Source organism: Seriola dumerili, unplaced genomic scaffold, assembly GCF_002260705.1.
Source record: "Seriola dumerili isolate Sdu_G_001 unplaced genomic scaffold, Sdu_1.0 BDQW01000105.1, whole genome shotgun sequence".
NCBI classification, from domain to species: Eukaryota; Metazoa; Chordata; class Actinopteri; order Carangiformes; family Carangidae; genus Seriola; species Seriola dumerili.
The window spans coordinates 132,944-151,739 of NW_019174360.1; the positions used below are offsets into that span (position 1 = coordinate 132,944).

Genomic DNA, 18,796 nt, shown 5'->3' on the forward strand with positions numbered 1-18,796 from the left:
GCCCCCCCCCCAAATATAAATATCATTTATTTTCTATTTCCTGTCTCATATTTTCTGTTTTTGAGCTCGAGATTCACTCATCTCATATTTAAACATATTTCATTATTAACTGAGTTCTTAACGTTGACTGGTTGTTGCAGCCTGAGGCTCCAAAATGATAAAAAAAAAAAAGCTGTTGCTTCATATTGTGAGTTTAAAATGAGTCCAACCTGCAAATAACAGATAAATAAACATCATTTAACCAGATCTAACAGAGATGAATAATAATAGAATTTAAGTAATAATGTCATAAATGATTTTATGGTTTTAAACAGATGTAAAAATCCAAAAGATTCTTTATTTAAAAGTATTTTATGTCGTATGTTTAGCGAGTGTCTCCAGTGAGGCAGTTCCTGCATGTTTCTCTCTGTGTGAGCAAAGTAAAGTTGAATCCGTCCTCTTCTTCCTCCTCTGCTGCCAAAACACACGTGAAAGGCCGAGCGGGAAAACATTGACTTAACCCCGACCAGCCTCCTCTCCTGTTTTCATGTCCACACAAACTCTGCAGGGTAAACATGACGAGCGACGGGGTCGTCCTGTCCAACAGGTGTCTGACACACGTCACGTTCTCACAGGAAATGATCGGTGCTGTCGCTTCTGACAGAGACACCGTGCAACATGATTCATCTCTGCGATGCCTGCCCCTGATTCTCCTCAGGTTTTATTAGTGGAGAATTCATTGCATTGACCAGAACAATGCATTGAATTCTCCTGTGTGGGAACTTGATTCGTTCAGAAACCAGATTTAGAAGAAAAAATAATCACTGGTGACACCAAGTGGCAGCAGGAGGGAACTGTTACACTGTGACACACGTTCCTTCATCATGAACACACACCGTCCTGCTGCCACCAAATACTCAAAGAGCGGCAAATGTGGATTAATCCGCCGCTGAAAATAGTCCCCGACAAATGCACTGTTTCCTCCTGTTTCTTTTAAGTAAATGAGTGAGCATCGAATCTTATGATTTCATTAATAACATTTTCAGCTTCAGTTTTGCTGCAGACACAAACAAGATGACTCCAGTTTTTACTGTAAAATACTCTTTAACTGTGGGAAAGTTCTGCTGTGAACTATTGTGGTGGCTGCCACAGACTGAGGCGTGTTGCAGTGTTGTGAGGTGATGACATGTTGCAGACAGAGACTGAAGAGAAGCCACATTCCTCCAGCACCACAGGATCAGACAGCAGGATGTGAACAGCAGCTAAAACACATATTAGCTCCTGGTTCAGTGGAAAACTTCCCTTCATTTTGTCATATGACATAATCACACTCGTTGTCAATGAAAGGCAGGTCCTTGTATCGGATCTCCACCTCCCAGCAGAGCTGCAGCGCCTGAGCAACGATATCCTCCGACATCTTCTGAGCTAAATCCAGGATCTGTTTCCCGACCGGAGGAAGGTCCAGTGAGCAGACATCAGCTGCCGTCTCCTCCGGACCGACGAGACGTTCAGTCTCCTTCACGTCCTCCAGAAAGGCTTTCCTCTCATCTCCTTGTTTGAGGATGACGGCCTCCTTCTGTTTGTCTGGACAGGAGCGAGACCAGCACCTGGACTCATTACATCCCATTTCACAGAGACACCGGAGGAACAGTCGACTTCTTAGCAGGAGGAGAGTTTGATGATTACCAAGGACTGTGTTTCATCACCTGTTGAACTAATAACAGCCTCAGCCGAGGTTAAACCAGTCTTTAAGCACAGGTAGCAAAACATTTAAGAGAAGTTCAGACATTTAAAGGGGAAAAATGGCATTTAAAGTCATTTAAAATGGAAAAACATAGAAAAACCACTTGTTGAATCAGAGTAACTTTATCAGCGCCACTACAAGGCAAAGATTAAATATGAAGCAGTTGTGAATCTTTTACCGTCTGCTGTGGAGCAGCTCCTCTCCGACTCTGAGCAGGTTAGTTTAAGGTTTGTGCTGCGTTCAGAGCTGCTGATAAACAGGCAGGTGAACCCGTTTCCTCCTCCTCCTCCTCCTCCTCCTGCTGCTGCTGCTGGGTGGTGGTGGTGGTGGTGGTGGTGGGAGGAGCAGATCGATCTGCACCACCCATAAAAACACATCACTCTGTCTCCTAAAAGTCAGTCACTATAGTCAATTCATTTAGGGAGAAAATGATTCCTGAAGCTTTAATGAGCCACTGAAACATGAAAGTTGCCTTTTCACTTAGTTTCCATGTTTGTTCATGTGAAGAAAACTCATTCCATCTATTTAAGATTTCCCCCTGAATTATTTAAATAAATTATAAATAAATCCATGTTTGTTTTTCTTCCCCTGAATCTGCTACTTCCACATCTGGACACACAGAAAATGTTGTGGATGTCAGGTAATAACAGCTGGACTCTGCCCAGATGTGGAAGTTTATGGGCCAGACTTTTATTGAAATAATTAAACAAAAAGAAAAGAAAATAATCCTATTAATTTAAAAACATTATTATTATTTAAGTGTCTGGTTAACTTTAGTTCTCAAGGATTGCACCTTTAAAGTTAGTGTATGTTTAGAGAAAAGAAAGTGGGTCATTTCTGTTTAGAGACTGGCCTCAGGTCAGCAGGTGATGGTGCCTTCAGGGTCACTGCAGAGGGTGGGAGTTTATACAGCTCTCAGGGCAGATGCAGGGCTGCCATCTGGTGGAGCTCTACCCGAACAGTTTTAGCTCTGAGAGATAAAGTTGATAGTTGCAGGTTGAAAGTAGCAGCTGAAACATCTGCTCTTTATTTCTTTCCTCAAAAATTTCACAATAAAACTAAAAGCTCTATTTGCATCTTTTGAATTTCCCAGCATCTTTTCTCTCTCGGTGTTGGACAACTCCAGTTTCCAGATGAGTTAACCACATCCATCCTGCTGAAGTGTCCTCGAGCAAGAGCCCATGACTGCTCATCCATTTTCTTTTAAAAGTTTTTAAATCATTCCTAAAATGTGGAATAGTAAAATCGTTTAAAGAGACAATATTGATCATAAAGTCTTGCTACCTCTTTAAATCTCTCTGATTAAAAAAAAAGATCCTCCTTGCAGCCAATCATAAAGCCCTGAGGTCCGAGGACAGGCTCATATCAGCCGGCGTCACCGCACCGTCCTCTTCGTCCCCCCAGGATGCTCCTCCTGTTCTGTCTGACCGTCTTCCTCTCTGCGGGTTTTTCCATGGAGACGAAGCAGACCTCCAAGCTGCTGGCGGAGAGCGGAGAGCAGTGCTCGGCCTGCGACTTCCGGGAGCACAGTAAGCAGATGAGGCTCCACAACATCAAGTCCCAGATCCTCAGCATCCTGCGGCTCGAGCAGGCTCCCAACATCAGCCGGGACATGATCCGCCAGCTGCTGCCCAAAGCGCCTCCTCTGACGCAGCTCCTGGACCAGTACGACCCGCGGGTGGAGGACGAGGACCACGCCACGACGGAGACCATCATCACTATGGCCACCAAGCGTAACTAAACCAAGCCAAAGCAATATTTTACATTTTCTACTTTGTTCTGCACCGGGATCTTTTCTAAACGTCGTGCGTAAAAAGCGAAATCCGCGCGTAAAGTTTGTGCGTAAAGCTTGTTTCCAACCAGAAAACAAGAGGCAGCTCATTTTCATGTAACTGGACAAAGAATATATTTACTTTATTCACATCTTTGAGACGTGACAAACAAATATTTCTGTAAATTAATTGAATTATGTAAATACATCCATATGGATGCGCATTAGTATTTTAGCAACAATGTAAAAGTGCATCTCATGCATTTTTATAAAGTTAAAGTCACACAATCCAATTTTATTTATTATTATGAACATTTTGGTAACTAGTCATATTATTCTATTCATGAAAAAACAAACTTTTTCACTTCAACAAGTTTTAAAGAAAACCACACAGGCAGCACACAACATGTCTTTACTCTAGGTTTTATATGAGTGTTAAATATGTCAGAAGAATCTATCAGGTATCCAACTTTAAGGTCAATAAATGGATCAGTGAGGTGAAGCCTGTGTGGCTGCCACTCATTCCCACACACACATCCACTCATGGTGTGATCTGCCAGTATCTTTGTGGGATATCTTGGTGTTAGATGAAAGGTCAAAGAGTGTCGAAGAACATGAGGGTTCATCTCATGAAGACCATGAATATCCAGCAAACTTCATGGTAATCAATGTCAACACATGTTGGGGAAGAGAGTTGAGCAAAGGTTACCAGGGTTCATCCTCAGGGGATCATGAATGTTGTTGGACAGACAGAACACGAAACCAAAGGCAGACAAACGTTCAAGCCAAATGTTTGTATGAAACAAGATAATCATTTTATATGAATGATTTCTTCCAGCCAATCCGATCGCCCAGGACGAGTTGTACTCCTGTTGTCTGTTCAGCCTCAGTCCAAAGATCCAGCCCAAGAACATCCTGAGCGCGAAGCTGTGGGTTCACCTGCGGCCGGCCGACATGGTCACCACCGTCTTCCTGCAGATCTCCCACCTCAAACCCGGAAAGGAGGGAAACAACACCCGAGTCCGAGTCCGCTCCCTGAAGATCGACACGGACGCCGGCGCCGGCTCCTGGCAGAGCATCGACATCAAGTCTCTGCTGCAGGCCTGGCTGCATCAACCAGAGACCAACTACAGCATCGAGATCAACGCCTACGACTCCAGAGGAGAAGATCTGGCCACCACCTCTGCAGAGCCCGGAGAGGAGGGACTGGTGAGTTCACCACAAATCTAAATATTAACTTTGATGTTGAGTTTCCTTCTGGATGGATGAAAAGAAACTTTCAAACTTCATCCAACAAACTCAGGCAGACTTCCTCAGAGTCCCCAGTTTTCATGGAAGTACAGATGTTTAACCTGTGATGTTGTTTTCAAGACTGAATTGACTTGGGGGGGTTTGTTAGTAATGTTTTAAATTTCCTTCCTAGCAACCGTTCATCGAAGTGAAGATCCTCGACAGCCCCAAGAGATCGCGTCGTGACTCGGGCCTCAACTGCGATGAGGAATCTGCGGAGACCCGCTGCTGCCGTTACCCGCTCACCGTCGACTTTGAGGAGTTCGGCTGGGACTGGATCATCGCGCCCAAACGCTACCGGGCCAACTACTGCTCCGGGGAGTGTGAGTTCATGCACCTGCAGCAGTACCCGCACGCCCACCTGGTGAACAAGGCCAACCCACGGGGCACCGCGGGGCCCTGCTGCACGCCCACCAAGATGTCGCCCATCAACATGCTCTACTTCAACCGCAAGGAGCAAATCATCTACGGAAAGATCCCGTCCATGGTGGTCGACCACTGCGGCTGCTCCTGAGGAAACCCAGGCGTCCTGCAGGACTTAGGTTTGACCCCGGAAGCTCCATCTCCGGTGAAAGTGATGCAGACTTTTTAAATATTGCAAAACAAATCCATCCTTCAAGGAATGGACTCCTGAATGTATTCTGTAGTTTCATACTTTGTTCTTTTATCCCTTTTGTCCAAACACAGAAACAGACATAAACCAAAGAGTAAGACACGAGCACAGCAGCTCACAGAGATTCTTCACTAAAGGTTGAAATGTAAATATGTTAACCATGCTGCTCATGTCACAACTTTCTTTACTTTATGCTTTTTAAATGAGCTCTGGAAACACAACCGTGTCAGTGCAGCCAAATCTAAGATTCATCCATCACACACACACACACAGATAGACGGACTCCTGCTGCTTCCTGTCCTCCTGTCTTATGAAACGTGTCCTGATTTGAGCCCTGACCAGAACAAACCCCGCAGGGCGTCTTCCATGTGCGCCTTTATTTTTAAAAACATGAACCGAGTGACTCTGAGCCGACACGTCGCCCCTCTCTGTCCCAACGCTTGTTTGCAAACTCCTCGCTGTGACCAGTTCTCAAGAGCGTCACAGCAGCGGAGAGAGAAGAGACTTCTTTATTTTTATTTTTTGCAGGTGTGTCGTTCAGTGTTGTGATTTTCTTTGCGGTGGATGGATTGTGCAGCGTGTTGTAAACTGTCAGCCGTGTCTTCTCCTATAGACTCAAGCCTTAAAGGTCCACTGAGGAGGACACGGTTCTCTCCATCCTGAAAAGTTGAATACATCTCCAGCGTCACAAAACATTTTTAAAAGCTTCTTCTTCTGTGGTTTTTGCTGGTGCACTGCAGAATTTCTTGGTGCGTTAGTGCCAAGGAATCTGCAGCTGTGTCCCACTTCAGCAGCCGCTTCCTTCAGAGGAGGCGAAGGCTGAACTGAACTGAAACCGTCTGGCCTACGGAGGATTTTCACTTTGCCCGCCCTTACGATTGTGTCGTAAAGCGTGGCTCCTGTCACCTAGCAACCCTTAAGGCCCTTAGCTTTAACAGTTCTAAGATCAGCTGTTGAACTGAACTGAAACCCAATTCTAACATGTATAAGAGTGATCCTCAGGCTTTCTGTCTGTCTGTGTTGTGCAATGAATCTTGGGATAGGTTGGGCCATGATGGATCCACCTGTCGGAGCCTTCGTTGCCTAGGAGGAGAAGGACAGTCTAGTCACGCCGCTGTGACGCAGTCGGTCTTAATGCAGCCTCTGAAGGACGCGACCCCTGTCAACAGAGTGGAGTGAAACCAGTGGACTTCACGCCGTCCTCCTTTACGATGACGTTGTGTTTTAAGGCTGCAGGATTTTGTATTTCTGAAGTGTAACTTGGCACCAGACTGAGCAGCAGTCGCTTGTTTCACCTCTGACAAGACTCAGAGTCAGACATGTGCTTTGTCATGAGACGTTAGGGGGCGTGGAGTTAAACTCTGGTACTTCAGATGAAAGCATTTCTGTGTAATATCGTAAATGCTCCTTCACAAGTAAATAGAAGAACTAGTAGAAGACATACTTAATGCAGCTGATTTGCATGAGTTCACACCAACACCAGGCCTCTGAACCGACCTTAACTTTAATCTCAAGAAAACCGTGTCTGAACAGCCGGCGAGGTTCAGGATCCATCGATGTGAGAGCAGGAAATGTGATCTCAGAGGGAGGTCTCATCTCCATTTGAAGCTGAGTGCAGATGTCCTGACTGTTGTTGTGCTTCACGGGGGTTTCTGACCCAGAAGTCTTTGCTGTTGGAACAGAACGTCCATGAGTGACACAGATTCACGTTTGTGATTCTGCAGTGAACTTGAGTCAACTTTCTTAACCTTTTTTTTGCTGCAACAACGTCCATCAGAGATAATTGATGCACGGTGGTTTGCTTTTTCTGCAGATATGCATCAGATCACTGAGCAGGAAAAAACTAAGATTTGCAGAATTATTCCTTTTCATGAGATTTTAAATCTCAATAAAATTACTAAAAACATGTTATGGTGAATATTTTTATATGTTTTGATTTTAAAATGTGTTTTTGGATAAAGAAAACTAATGAAAGCAGCGTATTTTGATGGAAACTTTTTTATATCCTGCATTTGTTGCTATTTATCTTTACATAACAATCAAGAATGACTTGATTGTTAGAATTCAGACTATGTTGACTCACAATATACAGTAAATACATGTGCTCAGACACAACACGAGTATGAAACAGGAGGTGATGTTGCTGCATCAGTTGGAGCTCTGAAAGTGAAGCAGAGATGGGGGGATGCTGCACTGAAGGACACTGGTCCCTGTGTGTCAAAGCAAGAACTGAACTGATGAACTGTGTCGTTGGAAAATCAGCTGCAGAGGACAAACAGTGATCAAACACTGATGTCAGTCAGTATTATTAGCAGTGTGTAATCTGCTCTGCACAGGTGCCAAACCCACAAACTCAACTGCTGCTGGGTAATGAAGATCTTCACATATTCAGATAATTTAGTTTCCGCCACATGGGTGCACCAGAGTTCACCAGAGAATTTGCGTGACTTGTAGAAGGTACTTAAGTTTCATATTCCCCACCATTAAAACTGCCACTGTTGACTATGAATATGTTGAATAATGATAAACTGTCGGGAATACTCTGATGCATGTGAGGAAAGAGCTTGTCCACAGTTGTCAGATGAGGAGTTATTACTAATGTCTTTGCATTAATAAGAATATTACCACTTGCTGTGTTGTGTTTTATAGAGCAAACTGCAGTTCTTGGATAAATTTGTACATTTTTCAGATTTTTTTATCAGTATCGTTGATTAACAGTTACATTATTCTCTTGTGCTTCTGAATAAAATACTCATTGTAAATAATGGTAAAAGAAAAGAATATTTTAAGCCTTTATTATTGTCTTGTTTTTTTTTTTTTTAAATAAAGACACACACAAAGAGGTAAAAATAATCCCATATTTCATGTACTTACAATTCATTTCTGAACCCACACCACAGAGCTGCTACTCTGTTTTGTTGAAGTACCTCAAGATTCTGACTTTTAGCTCATAATTTCGATTTTCTGTCATAATTATAACTTTTATCTCATAATGTTGACATTTTATCCCATAATTATGACGTTATATCTCATAATTTTTACTTTTATCTCATAATTTATTTTTATCAAGGCGTTTTTATCTCATTTTTTCTTTTACTGGTTTTAATTTACTTCCATAGTTTCAGTTGTCTGCCTTACTTTCTCTTTCTCTGAAAACACGTGGTCACCCTGGAGCTGTTCTGTGTCCTGGCTTCCCTCCCCCCCAAAAAACTGCATTATTTTTGCTTTTAATAATTCAAATATAATTTATAATTTATAATTTTACATACAATTTCACAACATTAGAGTCTATAAATCGTCAAAACGTGTGTCTATTGTTTTATTTTGTGCTGTTATCGGTAAATTTATATATAACACCTTGTGTATAATTGTTGTTTTGGGGAGGCGTGCTTACTGATAGAACAGCCGCCTTGCCTTCGTTCTGATTGGCTGCCATAATCAAATGGGCGGACACATGTCGTGAATCCGAAGCGGTGATTGGCTTACTGTGTTTCCGTACAGTAAGATACCTCAAAAGTAGGCTGAGAAGCTGCCTGACAGATCCGAGCTTTTTCGGAAAAGAAGACTGCACTTCTTTTCGAGGTTGCACACATTTCCTCAAAAATAAAAGGTAAGTTTAATGACTTACTTTCTCTCGTAGTGGCATCATTTACCCCCCGAACCCGCTCCCTCTCCTCTTATCGGGACACTCTGAACGCTGTGCCTAGCTCGCTAACGAAACTGAGCAGTTGAAAGTTGGCTTTGCTAGTCGACAAAGTCAGACAAAAAACACCTCTAAAGGCATTTTATACTAGCGTCCACTTGTATATTTATTTGAATTATTGTCCACTAAAACAGCAGTTATTCAAATCAAATTTTATCTTTATTATTTTACAGTATTCGTCACCGACGTCTAAACGTAACCTGTGCTACATGTTGAAACTATCGTTTATATGTAACACCTGGGTAATTACACACAGGCCGAATTCACCTGTGCCACAGCAGCATTCAGAAAACGCGTTGAGTCTTTTTCTGTTTAAAGGTATATATGGCGGGAATATTAGAAAACCTTAATGTCTGAGCAGAGTTTCGTTTATTAGGACTGCCAGAGCTCAGTGTTTTTCCCTGGGGATCTGAGCAGCCAGAGAGATATTATTCTCTGAAAATGCAAATGTGAAACCTGTATTGTGCTGCAGACACGTAGTATAACTCACACTGCAGGTTTGCTATGAAAAGACAGTTCAGTATAATGATTCATACAAAATAAAACACGTTATATGAGCTCTAAGTGCATCTCTACATGCAGAGTCTTGTTGAGATTTATCCAGGCAGATTCTGGAGGTAGACATGTGGGGAAAACGAAACCTATGGTGTCATCCTCCTACATTAATGTCTCCAACTTGTAATGTGAAAAAATATTAATAAAGTTGAGTTTAAATAATGTAAAAAAAAAATGAAGGTTTGATGCAGCAATACTTGAATGTTCTTTGTATTAATCAATGTAAATCATCTATTTTCAACTTTTCTTTCGTCGTCTTCCTTTTTTGGATTTTCCATCAACAGCACGAAATATTTATCACATCGTCCTAAAGTCTCAGATGTTGGACTTTCCTGTTGACACCTAACTTTTCATTTAAACCCAGATTAACCTCCATTCTCTGGTTTCTAATTCCAATATTTTTCTCAGAGCAGGAGGAGGAGCTCCTAATGACTACAGTGTCGGTACTTCTCATTTCCGAGTTCCTTGCTGTGTAAGCAATCAGCAGGTTTAGAGTAATGAGCAAACACAGGCGCTGGATTCAGACCTTTCACTGGGAAGTGTGAGGACGTCTGGGATTACATAACATTTTACTGGTTACTGCAGGAACACAGGTTATGTTGCACAGACAGAAAAGTGACCAAACACAACAAAGCTGAAATAAACAGGAGATAGAAATAATGAATTGGGAAGTTACAACACCAAAATGTTGAAATACTGTCATATTGAGAAATGCATTAAACCACAGCAACAGTCGAGCTGCTGATCTCTACAGAAATGAGAGATGATATATAGTAAATTGAAAATTCTTTTCCCTCAAATGTCACAGTTTGTTTTTGATTTCTGTTTTCTGTCTATTATCTAATCAGATATATTGGTATCAATATATATGTCGACAGATAAGTGGCATGAAATTGCAGCATAGAAACTCCAAGAACGAGAGCTCACCTCTAAGACGTCTCCTCAGTTCATATTCATATCAAAAATGTTTCTCTGTGTCACGTGTTTATGTTTTAAACAAATATCATATTTTCAATTATCAATATTGGTATTGGCTTCAAAAAGGCTCCAGTTTTTTACCTGGACAAACCTAAAAGTTTGAACCCTGAATCGTCACGAAGCTGCACTTGTTCACCAGAAGATGGCGCAGTGGTGCCAGCTTCAGATGCTGGACTGCAAGTACCTGGAGCAGGTGGACCAGCTGTACGATGACTCCTTCCCCATGGATATCCGACAGTACCTGAGCAAGTGGATCGAAAGCATCGACTGGTAACAAGTCAAACACTTACGTTATTTTATATCTTTTTATAGCTTATGTGTCATTATCTTTTTTCATTTTTCTACAGTTGTGAAATGTTGTGTTAGAAATGTTTTATTAAACTTATCAGTGCTTTGCTGCAGCCATTTTTAACGTTATTTCATTTTAATGTACAGGTGTAATGGTAAATTGAAACTGGAGGTCACCTGATAATAAGAACAATCTCTGCATCCTCAGGGAAACGGTGGCGATTCAGGACTCGCTGGCCACCGTCCGTTTCCACGACCTCCTGGCTCAGCTGGACGACCAGCACAGCCGCTTCGCCCTGGAGAACAACTTCCTGCTGCAGCACAACATCCGCAAGATCAAGAGGAACCTGCAGGTCAGACCCCAGAGTTAATGCACCGCTCTAAGCTTCAAACCAGAGACAGAAGAGTTTGTTTGTTTTGGGAGGTGTGGCTGTAATTTATTTGTTTTTCGACAGGATCGGTTCCAGGAAGATCCGGTCCACATGGCCATGATCATCTCCAGAAACCTGAAGGAGGAGCAGAAGATCCTGGCCAGTGCAAAGAGCGCAGAGGTAAAAACCTGCAGCTTTTTACAGAACTTTTATTTTGAAATAATGAGGAAACACTCTTTGCATCTCCTTTCAGTCACTGTTCTGTGTTTGAATAGTTATAATTGTAAATATCCTAATTATTTTATAATATTGAGTCATATATTCAAAGCCCATACACCTCTATAACTAATGGAAAATTGATGATTTCCTTATAATTTCCTGGAAATTTTAATGGGAACTATTTATCTTGGCAATAAATATAGATCAAATTTGTTCAGTTAATTAGTTCCAATTCATTTCTAGTGTCTACAGTCGTGCTTTTTTAAGATGATGCACAGCAGGTGAGCAGAACACACAAAGAATATGCATAGTGATTAATATTTACTGGGCTTTAAAAGGCGCCAATTGTGCCAAAGTAAAAAAGTTATTTTCAGGAAATGTACTGAAGGATTGTTAGAAAGTGACCGACTCGTTAAAGTAGGTGTTATTTATTTCTGCAGCAGGAGGGCGAGGGCACGGTGTCGGCCATGGTGGTGGAGAAACAGAAGCTGGACAACAAAGTGAAGGAGATGAAAGACAGACTCCAGGTGAGACGACATTTTAAAAACAGCGTATGAGTTGTTGCGACGGTTGAAACTGATCGATGTCACTCAGTGTGCCTCGCGCTTCCTGAGGATTGCGTCATTATCTGTCACTGTTGAGATGAAACGACCATAAATCTGATAAGAAGTCACAGAAAACAGACGCTGCAGAACCTTCCTGAGAATCATCACGTCTTTAAGCTTCGTTCAGTGTCACAGTTAATCAGTATGCACTGCAAACTGCAGCTGATCAGAGCTAATCCAGATACTTTTAATCAAACCCATTTGACCATGAAAGCAAATATAGGCTAAAAAAACAAAACAAAAACATGTTTCTATCAATCAGACTTGCAAAAATCTTTTCAATTCATTCCAGTTTGATCCAATTTAACAAAAACAAACACAGAAAAACGTCTGTTGTTATTAGTGGATTAAAATCACAGTTTTTTCCACATCTCTTCTGGTTTATTTAATGTATAATGAAAGTTTACAACTGGAAATGAACGATGACGTAATAAAGCTGAAATCTTGTTCTTCAGATTGTGGATCAGAACATAAAGAACGTGGAAGATCTTCAGGACGAGTACGACTTCAAAATCAACACGCTGAAGAACAGAGGTGAGGAGCTGTGTAATATTTAAAACAGATCCGTGTCAAAATCAGATTTAAGGTTCAACTGTCGTGTGTTTTCCTGTTTCTGTAGAGAATGAAATGAACGGCATGACGCAGAAGGAGCTGGAGAAAGAGAAGATGGTGATCGGGAGGATGTGCTTCGAGCTGAAAGCCAAACGACAGGTGAGCAGAAAAACACACCTGGAAAGTTTGATGAGAAAATGGAAATTGAGTTTGATCACTAACAGATCTCAAAATGGGGATAAAAATTCATAATAATGACATCATTAATTAATTCTTTTAGGTTCACAATAGGATTTGTAGGATATGACATAAAGGGAACCACCTTCTTTACTCACCTGTTCACTGCCCACATACAACATCTGATAATAAAAGTAATAACTTCAATCACATTCATTCAAAAATACTCATAAATAAAGGAAATAAGAGGCACACAAATGAACAAAAACAAACCAACCTGTCTAGAGAAATAAAGTGAGCCCTGTTTTTGAGCCTGTCCCCATTAAATGTAGCTGAATTAGCTCTTAGCACTTCCTGTTTACAGTGTAGCCATGGCTGTGCAGACAACTATCACTGGGTTACTGCGATACTGTTCTTTTTTCCTCACTTATTCACAATGAAAGTGAAAGATGGTGAAGACGAGAGGAGATAAGATGAGAGGAGATAAGACGAGAGGAGATAAGATGAGAGGAGATAAGACGAGATCATAGGAGAAGAAATTCAAACCATCATGCACTTGTCTCCTTCCTCGCCTCCGTTCAACTCTCAGCTCTCAGTTTGAAAACCCGTCACCTCGCTGACCCTCAAACAGTAATTAGAAAGAAACAGGAAGTGATGTGACATGTGACCTCTGGCGTTGCTCATCAGGACGTGGTGACCCAGCTGATCGACCTCCTGAACGTCACCCAGGCGCTACTGTCGGACCTGATCAACGAGGAGCTGCCGGAGTGGAAGCAGCGGCAGCAGATCGCCTGTATCGGAGGACCGCCCAACGCCTGCGTGGACCAGCTGCAGAACTGGTGAGGAGACTCTGTGGCTCCGCCTCCTCACCCACTCCTTCCTTCCCCTCTCTCTTTTCTTCATCATGTCTCCTCCTCCTTCACTCTCTGTCCTACTCTTCATCCTCTTCCTGCTTTCCAGCTCTTCCCACTTCTTCTTCTTCTCCCCCTCTTCTCCTTTTTACTCCTCCCGTGTCTCCTCCTCCTCTCCCACTTTGGTTTTCTTGCCTTCCTCTTTTCTCCACGCTCCCTCACTCCTCCCCTTTCTTCCTTCTTCCTCATTCCTCCTCTTCCACTTTTTTGCTTCTTTTATTTCCTAATTCTTCTTCTTCTTCCCTAATTATTTTTCCTCCTCAGGTTCACAGCAGTAGCGGAGAGTCTGCAGCAGGTCCGTCAGCACCTGAAGAAGCTGCAGGAGTTGGAGCAGAAGTTCACGTACGAGAGCGACCCCATCACACAGAAGAAAGCTTTACTGGAGGCCCGAGCTCTGGAGCTCCTCAAGAACCTCCTCTCTAAGTGAGCAAGTTATTGATCGCCTTGTTATTGATTATCGATTTGGTATTTGATCTTAAGGCAAAAACCTTAGTAGTAAGGTTAGGGTTCGAATTAAAATGTACCAAGCAATAATGTGTGTGTGTGTGTGTGTGTGTGTGTAGCTCTCTGGTTGTAGAGAGGCAGCCCTGTATGCCCACCCACCCACAGAGACCCCTGGTGTTGAAAACAGGCGTCCAGTTCACCGTGAAGCTGAGGTGAGACACAAAACCACGATCCACATCACAGCGTCTTTTTTAATTCAATTTAAAATTTAAATTTATCCGCAGAATATATCTCTGATTTACATCATACTTCCACTTTTTGTAAACGCCGCTCTTAGAAAATGTCGCTGTCGCAGTCGTTGTGCTGTTCATCTTTTATCTGTTCATCTTGAAATCACTGACGCTGACAGACAGACAGTTCGTCAGAGTTTTTAATTCCACCTGGAGGTTTTCTGTTTTATTTTTGTTTCCTGTTTTGTTGTAAAAAAAAAAAAAAAAAAGTGTCAGTTATCATAAATGTCAAGTACAAACATGTCACCAAACTGACGAAACGGTGACTTCCTGTTTGAGTGGAGTATCTTATGTCTTTGTTCAGGTTCCTGGTGAAGCTGCAGGAGTTTAACTACCAGCTGAAAGTCAAGGCTGTGTTTGATAAGTAAGCTGCTTTCATGTTCACACGGCTTCATTTTCCTGCTTGAACGTGTTGTTGAATAAAATCTCACAGCTGCTTCTTTTCCTCAGGGATGTTACAGAGAAGAAAGGGTACGTGTCAAAACCGGTTACCTCCACTTGAATCAGAAATAACACAAACATATAAAACAATAATATAGAAAACAAATACACGTTCTTCTTCTCACTATAAATGTTGAATAAATCATCGTTAACGAGTCCTGACTGATTGATTGATTGATCAGGTTTCGGAAGTTCAACATCTTGGGAACAAACACCAAAGTCATGAACATGGAGGAGTCGAACGGCAGCTTGGCAGCAGAGTTCAGACATCTGGTAAGAGCTCGGTTTCAATGCCTGTGATTATTTAGGAAACACTAATTTAATTAAAGTTGTTTGTGCTGTGACTGTGATTAGATTTTGGTGGTCAAAGGTCAAAGGTCAAGGTGACCTCACATGACACGATTTTGGCCTTGTGAACGCAATATCTCCAGAACTCCTCAAGGGAATCCCTTCAAATTTGGCACAAATGTTCACTTGGACTTAAGGATGAACGGATTAGATTTTGGTGGTCAAGGGTCAAAGGTCAAGGTCAGTGTGACCTCACACTGAACATTTTTTATCCATTACTCAAGCCTTACAAAATTTCACACAAATATTTAATATTTTATCTGACTCTGGATAAACAGGGATGTAATCTGGAACTAGTCTGAGTGGCGGAGGGATACAGTCCAGTCTAAGTCCAGTTATGTTTCTGAAACTGGAGCCTTTTGTTGAAAGAAAACGTGTGTCTCTAATTGGATGTTTTTCTCCACGCAGCAACTGAAAGAGCAGAAAGTCGCTGGGAACAGAACAAATGAGGTAAGAACCAAAAAATCAAACTATGAAAATGTATATAAGGGCAAAAAGAAAGTTTTATAAATCAATAATGTTGCAGATTATTTCTACTGTCATTAATCATCATAAAAGAAGTTGGATATTTAGTGTGTGTGTGTGTGTTCAGGGCCCTCTGATCGTCACTGAGGAGCTCCACTCGCTCAGCTTCGAGTCTGAGCTGCAGCTCAACCAGTCGGGACTCGAAATCAAACTGGAGGTGAGAGGAAACTCATACAAACACAAACACACACACACACACGACCTCTGAGACCACGTCACAATTATATCAGATTATACAGATGATTCAGTAAAAGGTGAAACTCATTTAATTCACTTGACTAGAGAAGAAATGAAACTGAATTCTTATTTATCGCTGTTGTTGTGGTCGCAGGCCATATCTCTGCCTGTCGTGGTCATCTCTAACGTCTGCCAGCTGCCCAGCGGCTGGGCCTCCATCCTCTGGTACAACATGCTCACCACCGAGCCCAAGGTGAGGACACACACACACAGTCACACACACACACACACAGTCACACACACACAGTTTAAACTAGAGGAGTGGAGCAGGCTCTGAGTCTTCTGTCGTCTCGTCCTCAGAACCTGAAGTTCTTCCTCTCTCCTCCGCTGGCGAAGTGGTCTCAGCTGTCCGAAGTTCTCAGCTGGCAGTTCTCGTCGGTCACCAAGCGAGGCCTGAACCAGGAGCAGCTCAACATGCTGGCCGACAAACTGCTCGGTCAGAAACACGGGGTTTATCTTCACTCTTCACCTTTTTACACTGTGAAATAATAAAGTGTGTGAAGTTTGAATGTTTCTGTGCAGGAGCCAAAGCCCAGAGGAACCCAGAGGGACAAATCCCCTGGACCAAGTTCTGCAAGGTGAGCCACAGTTCGTGACAGATAAACATATATATATATATATTCATTTGGTTTTAAGATGTATAGGTAAATTAATTAGATTAATTAGATGACTTCCTGTGTCTAACCTCTCGTCCAGCAGCAGAGCACCAATGAGAAAGCGTTTCCCTTCTGGTTGTGGATCGAAGGAATCCTGGATCTGATTAAAAGACACCTGCTTCCGCTCTGGAACGACGGGTGAGTACGAGTGGGACTTCTTCCCTCCAGCACGAGTGTGAGCGTTTGATGCGAGTGTGAGATGTTGGGATGAACGCGGCGGATGTGTCTGTGCTGCAGCTCCATCATGGGTTTCATCAGTAAGGAGCGGGAGAAGGCTCTGCTGAGCGACAAGTGTCCGGGAACCTTCCTGCTCAGGTTCAGCGAGAGCAGCCGAGAAGGAGCCATCACCTTCACCTGGATCGAGCACGACGTCCACGGTGAGGCCGTGCCTCCTGTTAGCATGCGTTACTATGGCAACCGTCAGACAACAAGTGTGAAACTTAGAACACATTATTCTGCTGACCCTGTCCACAGCAATTAAACATTTGTCTCCCTGCGCCCAGTCAAGCCGCTCTTCCACTCGGTGGAGCCGTACACGAAGAAGGAGCTGGGCGCCGTCTCTCTGCCCGACATCATCCGCACCTACAAGGTGATGGCCGCTGAAAACATCCCAGAAAACCCGCTCCGCTTCCTCTACCCCAGCATCCCCAAAGACAAGGCCTTCGGGAAGTACTACCCCAAACCTACAGAGAGTAAGAGACACAGACACACACACACACATGTGCGCCGTCTGTTTATCCAGTGACTGTTTACACGCGTTTATACAAAGTGTAATCAAGGTTTGAACTTTGACCTCCAGCTCAGGAGCCGATGGACGTGGAGAACAGCGGGGAGAAGAGCGGCTACATGAAGACAGAGCTCATATCTGTCTCTGAAGTGTAAGAGAGCAGACACACTGTGTGTATGAAGAATGACTTGATGTGTTTCATTAGTGATGGAGTAACATCCTGTTGCTCTGGTCCAGACATCCGTCCAGACTGCAGGACAACATGATGCCCATGTCTCCCGACGACTACAAGGTTCTGGAGCAGTTCGTCGGCCCCAGAGACATCGACGCTGTGGTGAGTACCACACACACACACACACACACACACACACACAGCTGTCCTGCAAAGCTCAGTTACACAAGCTGACATTAAGACTTTTGCCTTGTAAAGTTCTCATTCAAAGGTTTGACTGAGTGCTGCACAGATTCAGAATCAGTGTGTCACTCAGTAAAGACTCTTGTGCAGTATCATCGGGGATATTAGCACATAAAACAACAAAAAACAGACCTTGAATTTTTCCGTATTTTGTAGATTAAAAACAATAAAAACAAAAGAAACCTTCGACACAGAAAGTTGCACACACGTGTTCTGGAGGTGATGTTGAATCTCTCTGATCATGAGTTCTGCTCCAGACTCCAAACGTCTGTAGCTCAAACCGCAGAGTCGCAGAGTGATGACGCACTGAAGACGACGTGAGATCTGGAAGCGTAGACGCTCCTATAGGCTGCAGAGAGTTAAAAAAAAAAAAAAAGTTTCTCTGCTCTGATGTTTGTCTGCGCAGCTTTAAATCTGTCTTTTGTCATCTTGCTCCGCCTTCAGGTTTCTAGCAATCTGATTGGATTTGGAGAGTTTGACGTTCAGGTACAATCTGCTTTGATCTGTGTTGCATGTGTCACATTCACTTCGTCCTCTGTCTTTGCAGCTGCTTCACACGAGACACAGATGTCCTGACTGACCTGTCGTCCTTCTTTTCTTGTCTTCTCAGATGAATTCAGACTTCCCCAACCAAAACTGATGCGTCTTCACCTCCTCTGCAGGGCTACTGTACGTAGACTAAAGCCCTATTTGGACGAGGTGGGGCATCAAACCTTCTGTGAATTAATTCAGTGAGACGTAACATATTGAAAGGATATCAAGTTTCCCCGTTAGCAGTTAAACCCAGTCCACCTGTCACTTTATTTTTGTACATAATTATTTTTAAACTCCCTGATAATCCTTAGTGAAGATTGTGCATGAGACCTTGAAACTTGTATGTTACAAAACAAATGTATAATCTAATGATTATAAACTAATTAGAAATTGAATGTGATGTGATGTTTCTTTGTCATTGAC

At 42.7% G+C, this 18,796-nt stretch overlaps 3 protein-coding genes across 7 annotated transcripts; 2 read left to right on the top strand and 1 right to left on the bottom strand.

The window, feature by feature from the left end:
• Window positions 1–368: 368 nt before the first annotated feature.
• LOC111222761 (small membrane A-kinase anchor protein-like) lies at window positions 369–1,929 on the bottom strand. The gene is made up of 2 exons (XM_022746600.1): window positions 1,902–1,929; window positions 369–1,637 (listed from the first exon to the last, which is right to left on the bottom strand). The coding sequence occupies exon 2, from the start codon at window positions 1,604–1,606 to the stop codon at window positions 1,292–1,294; it is 315 nt and encodes a 104-aa protein (XP_022602321.1). The 5' UTR covers window positions 1,607–1,637; window positions 1,902–1,929; the 3' UTR covers window positions 369–1,291.
• Window positions 1,930–3,128: 1,199 nt separating this feature from the next.
• On the top strand, window positions 3,129–5,298 carry LOC111222679 (growth/differentiation factor 8-like). The gene is made up of 3 exons (XM_022746479.1): window positions 3,129–3,456; window positions 4,333–4,703; window positions 4,918–5,298. The coding sequence occupies exons 1-3, from the start codon at window positions 3,129–3,131 to the stop codon at window positions 5,296–5,298; spliced, it is 1,080 nt and encodes a 359-aa protein (XP_022602200.1).
• A 3,609-nt stretch (window positions 5,299–8,907) lies between these two features.
• On the top strand, window positions 8,908–18,768 carry stat1 (signal transducer and activator of transcription 1). Of its 5 annotated transcripts, none has more exons than XM_022746510.1 (25): window positions 8,908–9,007; window positions 10,773–10,903; window positions 11,130–11,274; window positions 11,377–11,472; window positions 11,952–12,038; window positions 12,572–12,650; window positions 12,736–12,827; window positions 13,533–13,684; window positions 14,021–14,179; window positions 14,320–14,412; window positions 14,795–14,854; window positions 14,941–14,961; window positions 15,114–15,204; window positions 15,688–15,729; window positions 15,872–15,961; window positions 16,136–16,234; window positions 16,342–16,477; window positions 16,564–16,619; window positions 16,738–16,835; window positions 16,935–17,074; window positions 17,201–17,389; window positions 17,497–17,575; window positions 17,662–17,758; window positions 18,284–18,325; window positions 18,450–18,768. In XM_022746510.1, exons 2-25 carry the CDS (start codon window positions 10,776–10,778, stop codon window positions 18,477–18,479), a joined length of 2,301 nt encoding a protein of 766 aa, XP_022602231.1. In that variant the 5' UTR covers window positions 8,908–9,007; window positions 10,773–10,775; the 3' UTR covers window positions 18,480–18,768. The 5 variants fall into 5 exon arrangements, with proteins under 5 accessions (XP_022602231.1, XP_022602234.1, XP_022602232.1 ...); XM_022746513.1 differs by having other exon boundaries at window positions 16,741–16,835; XM_022746511.1 differs by having other exon boundaries at window positions 10,776–10,903.
• The last annotated feature ends 28 nt before the right edge of the window (window positions 18,769–18,796 follow it).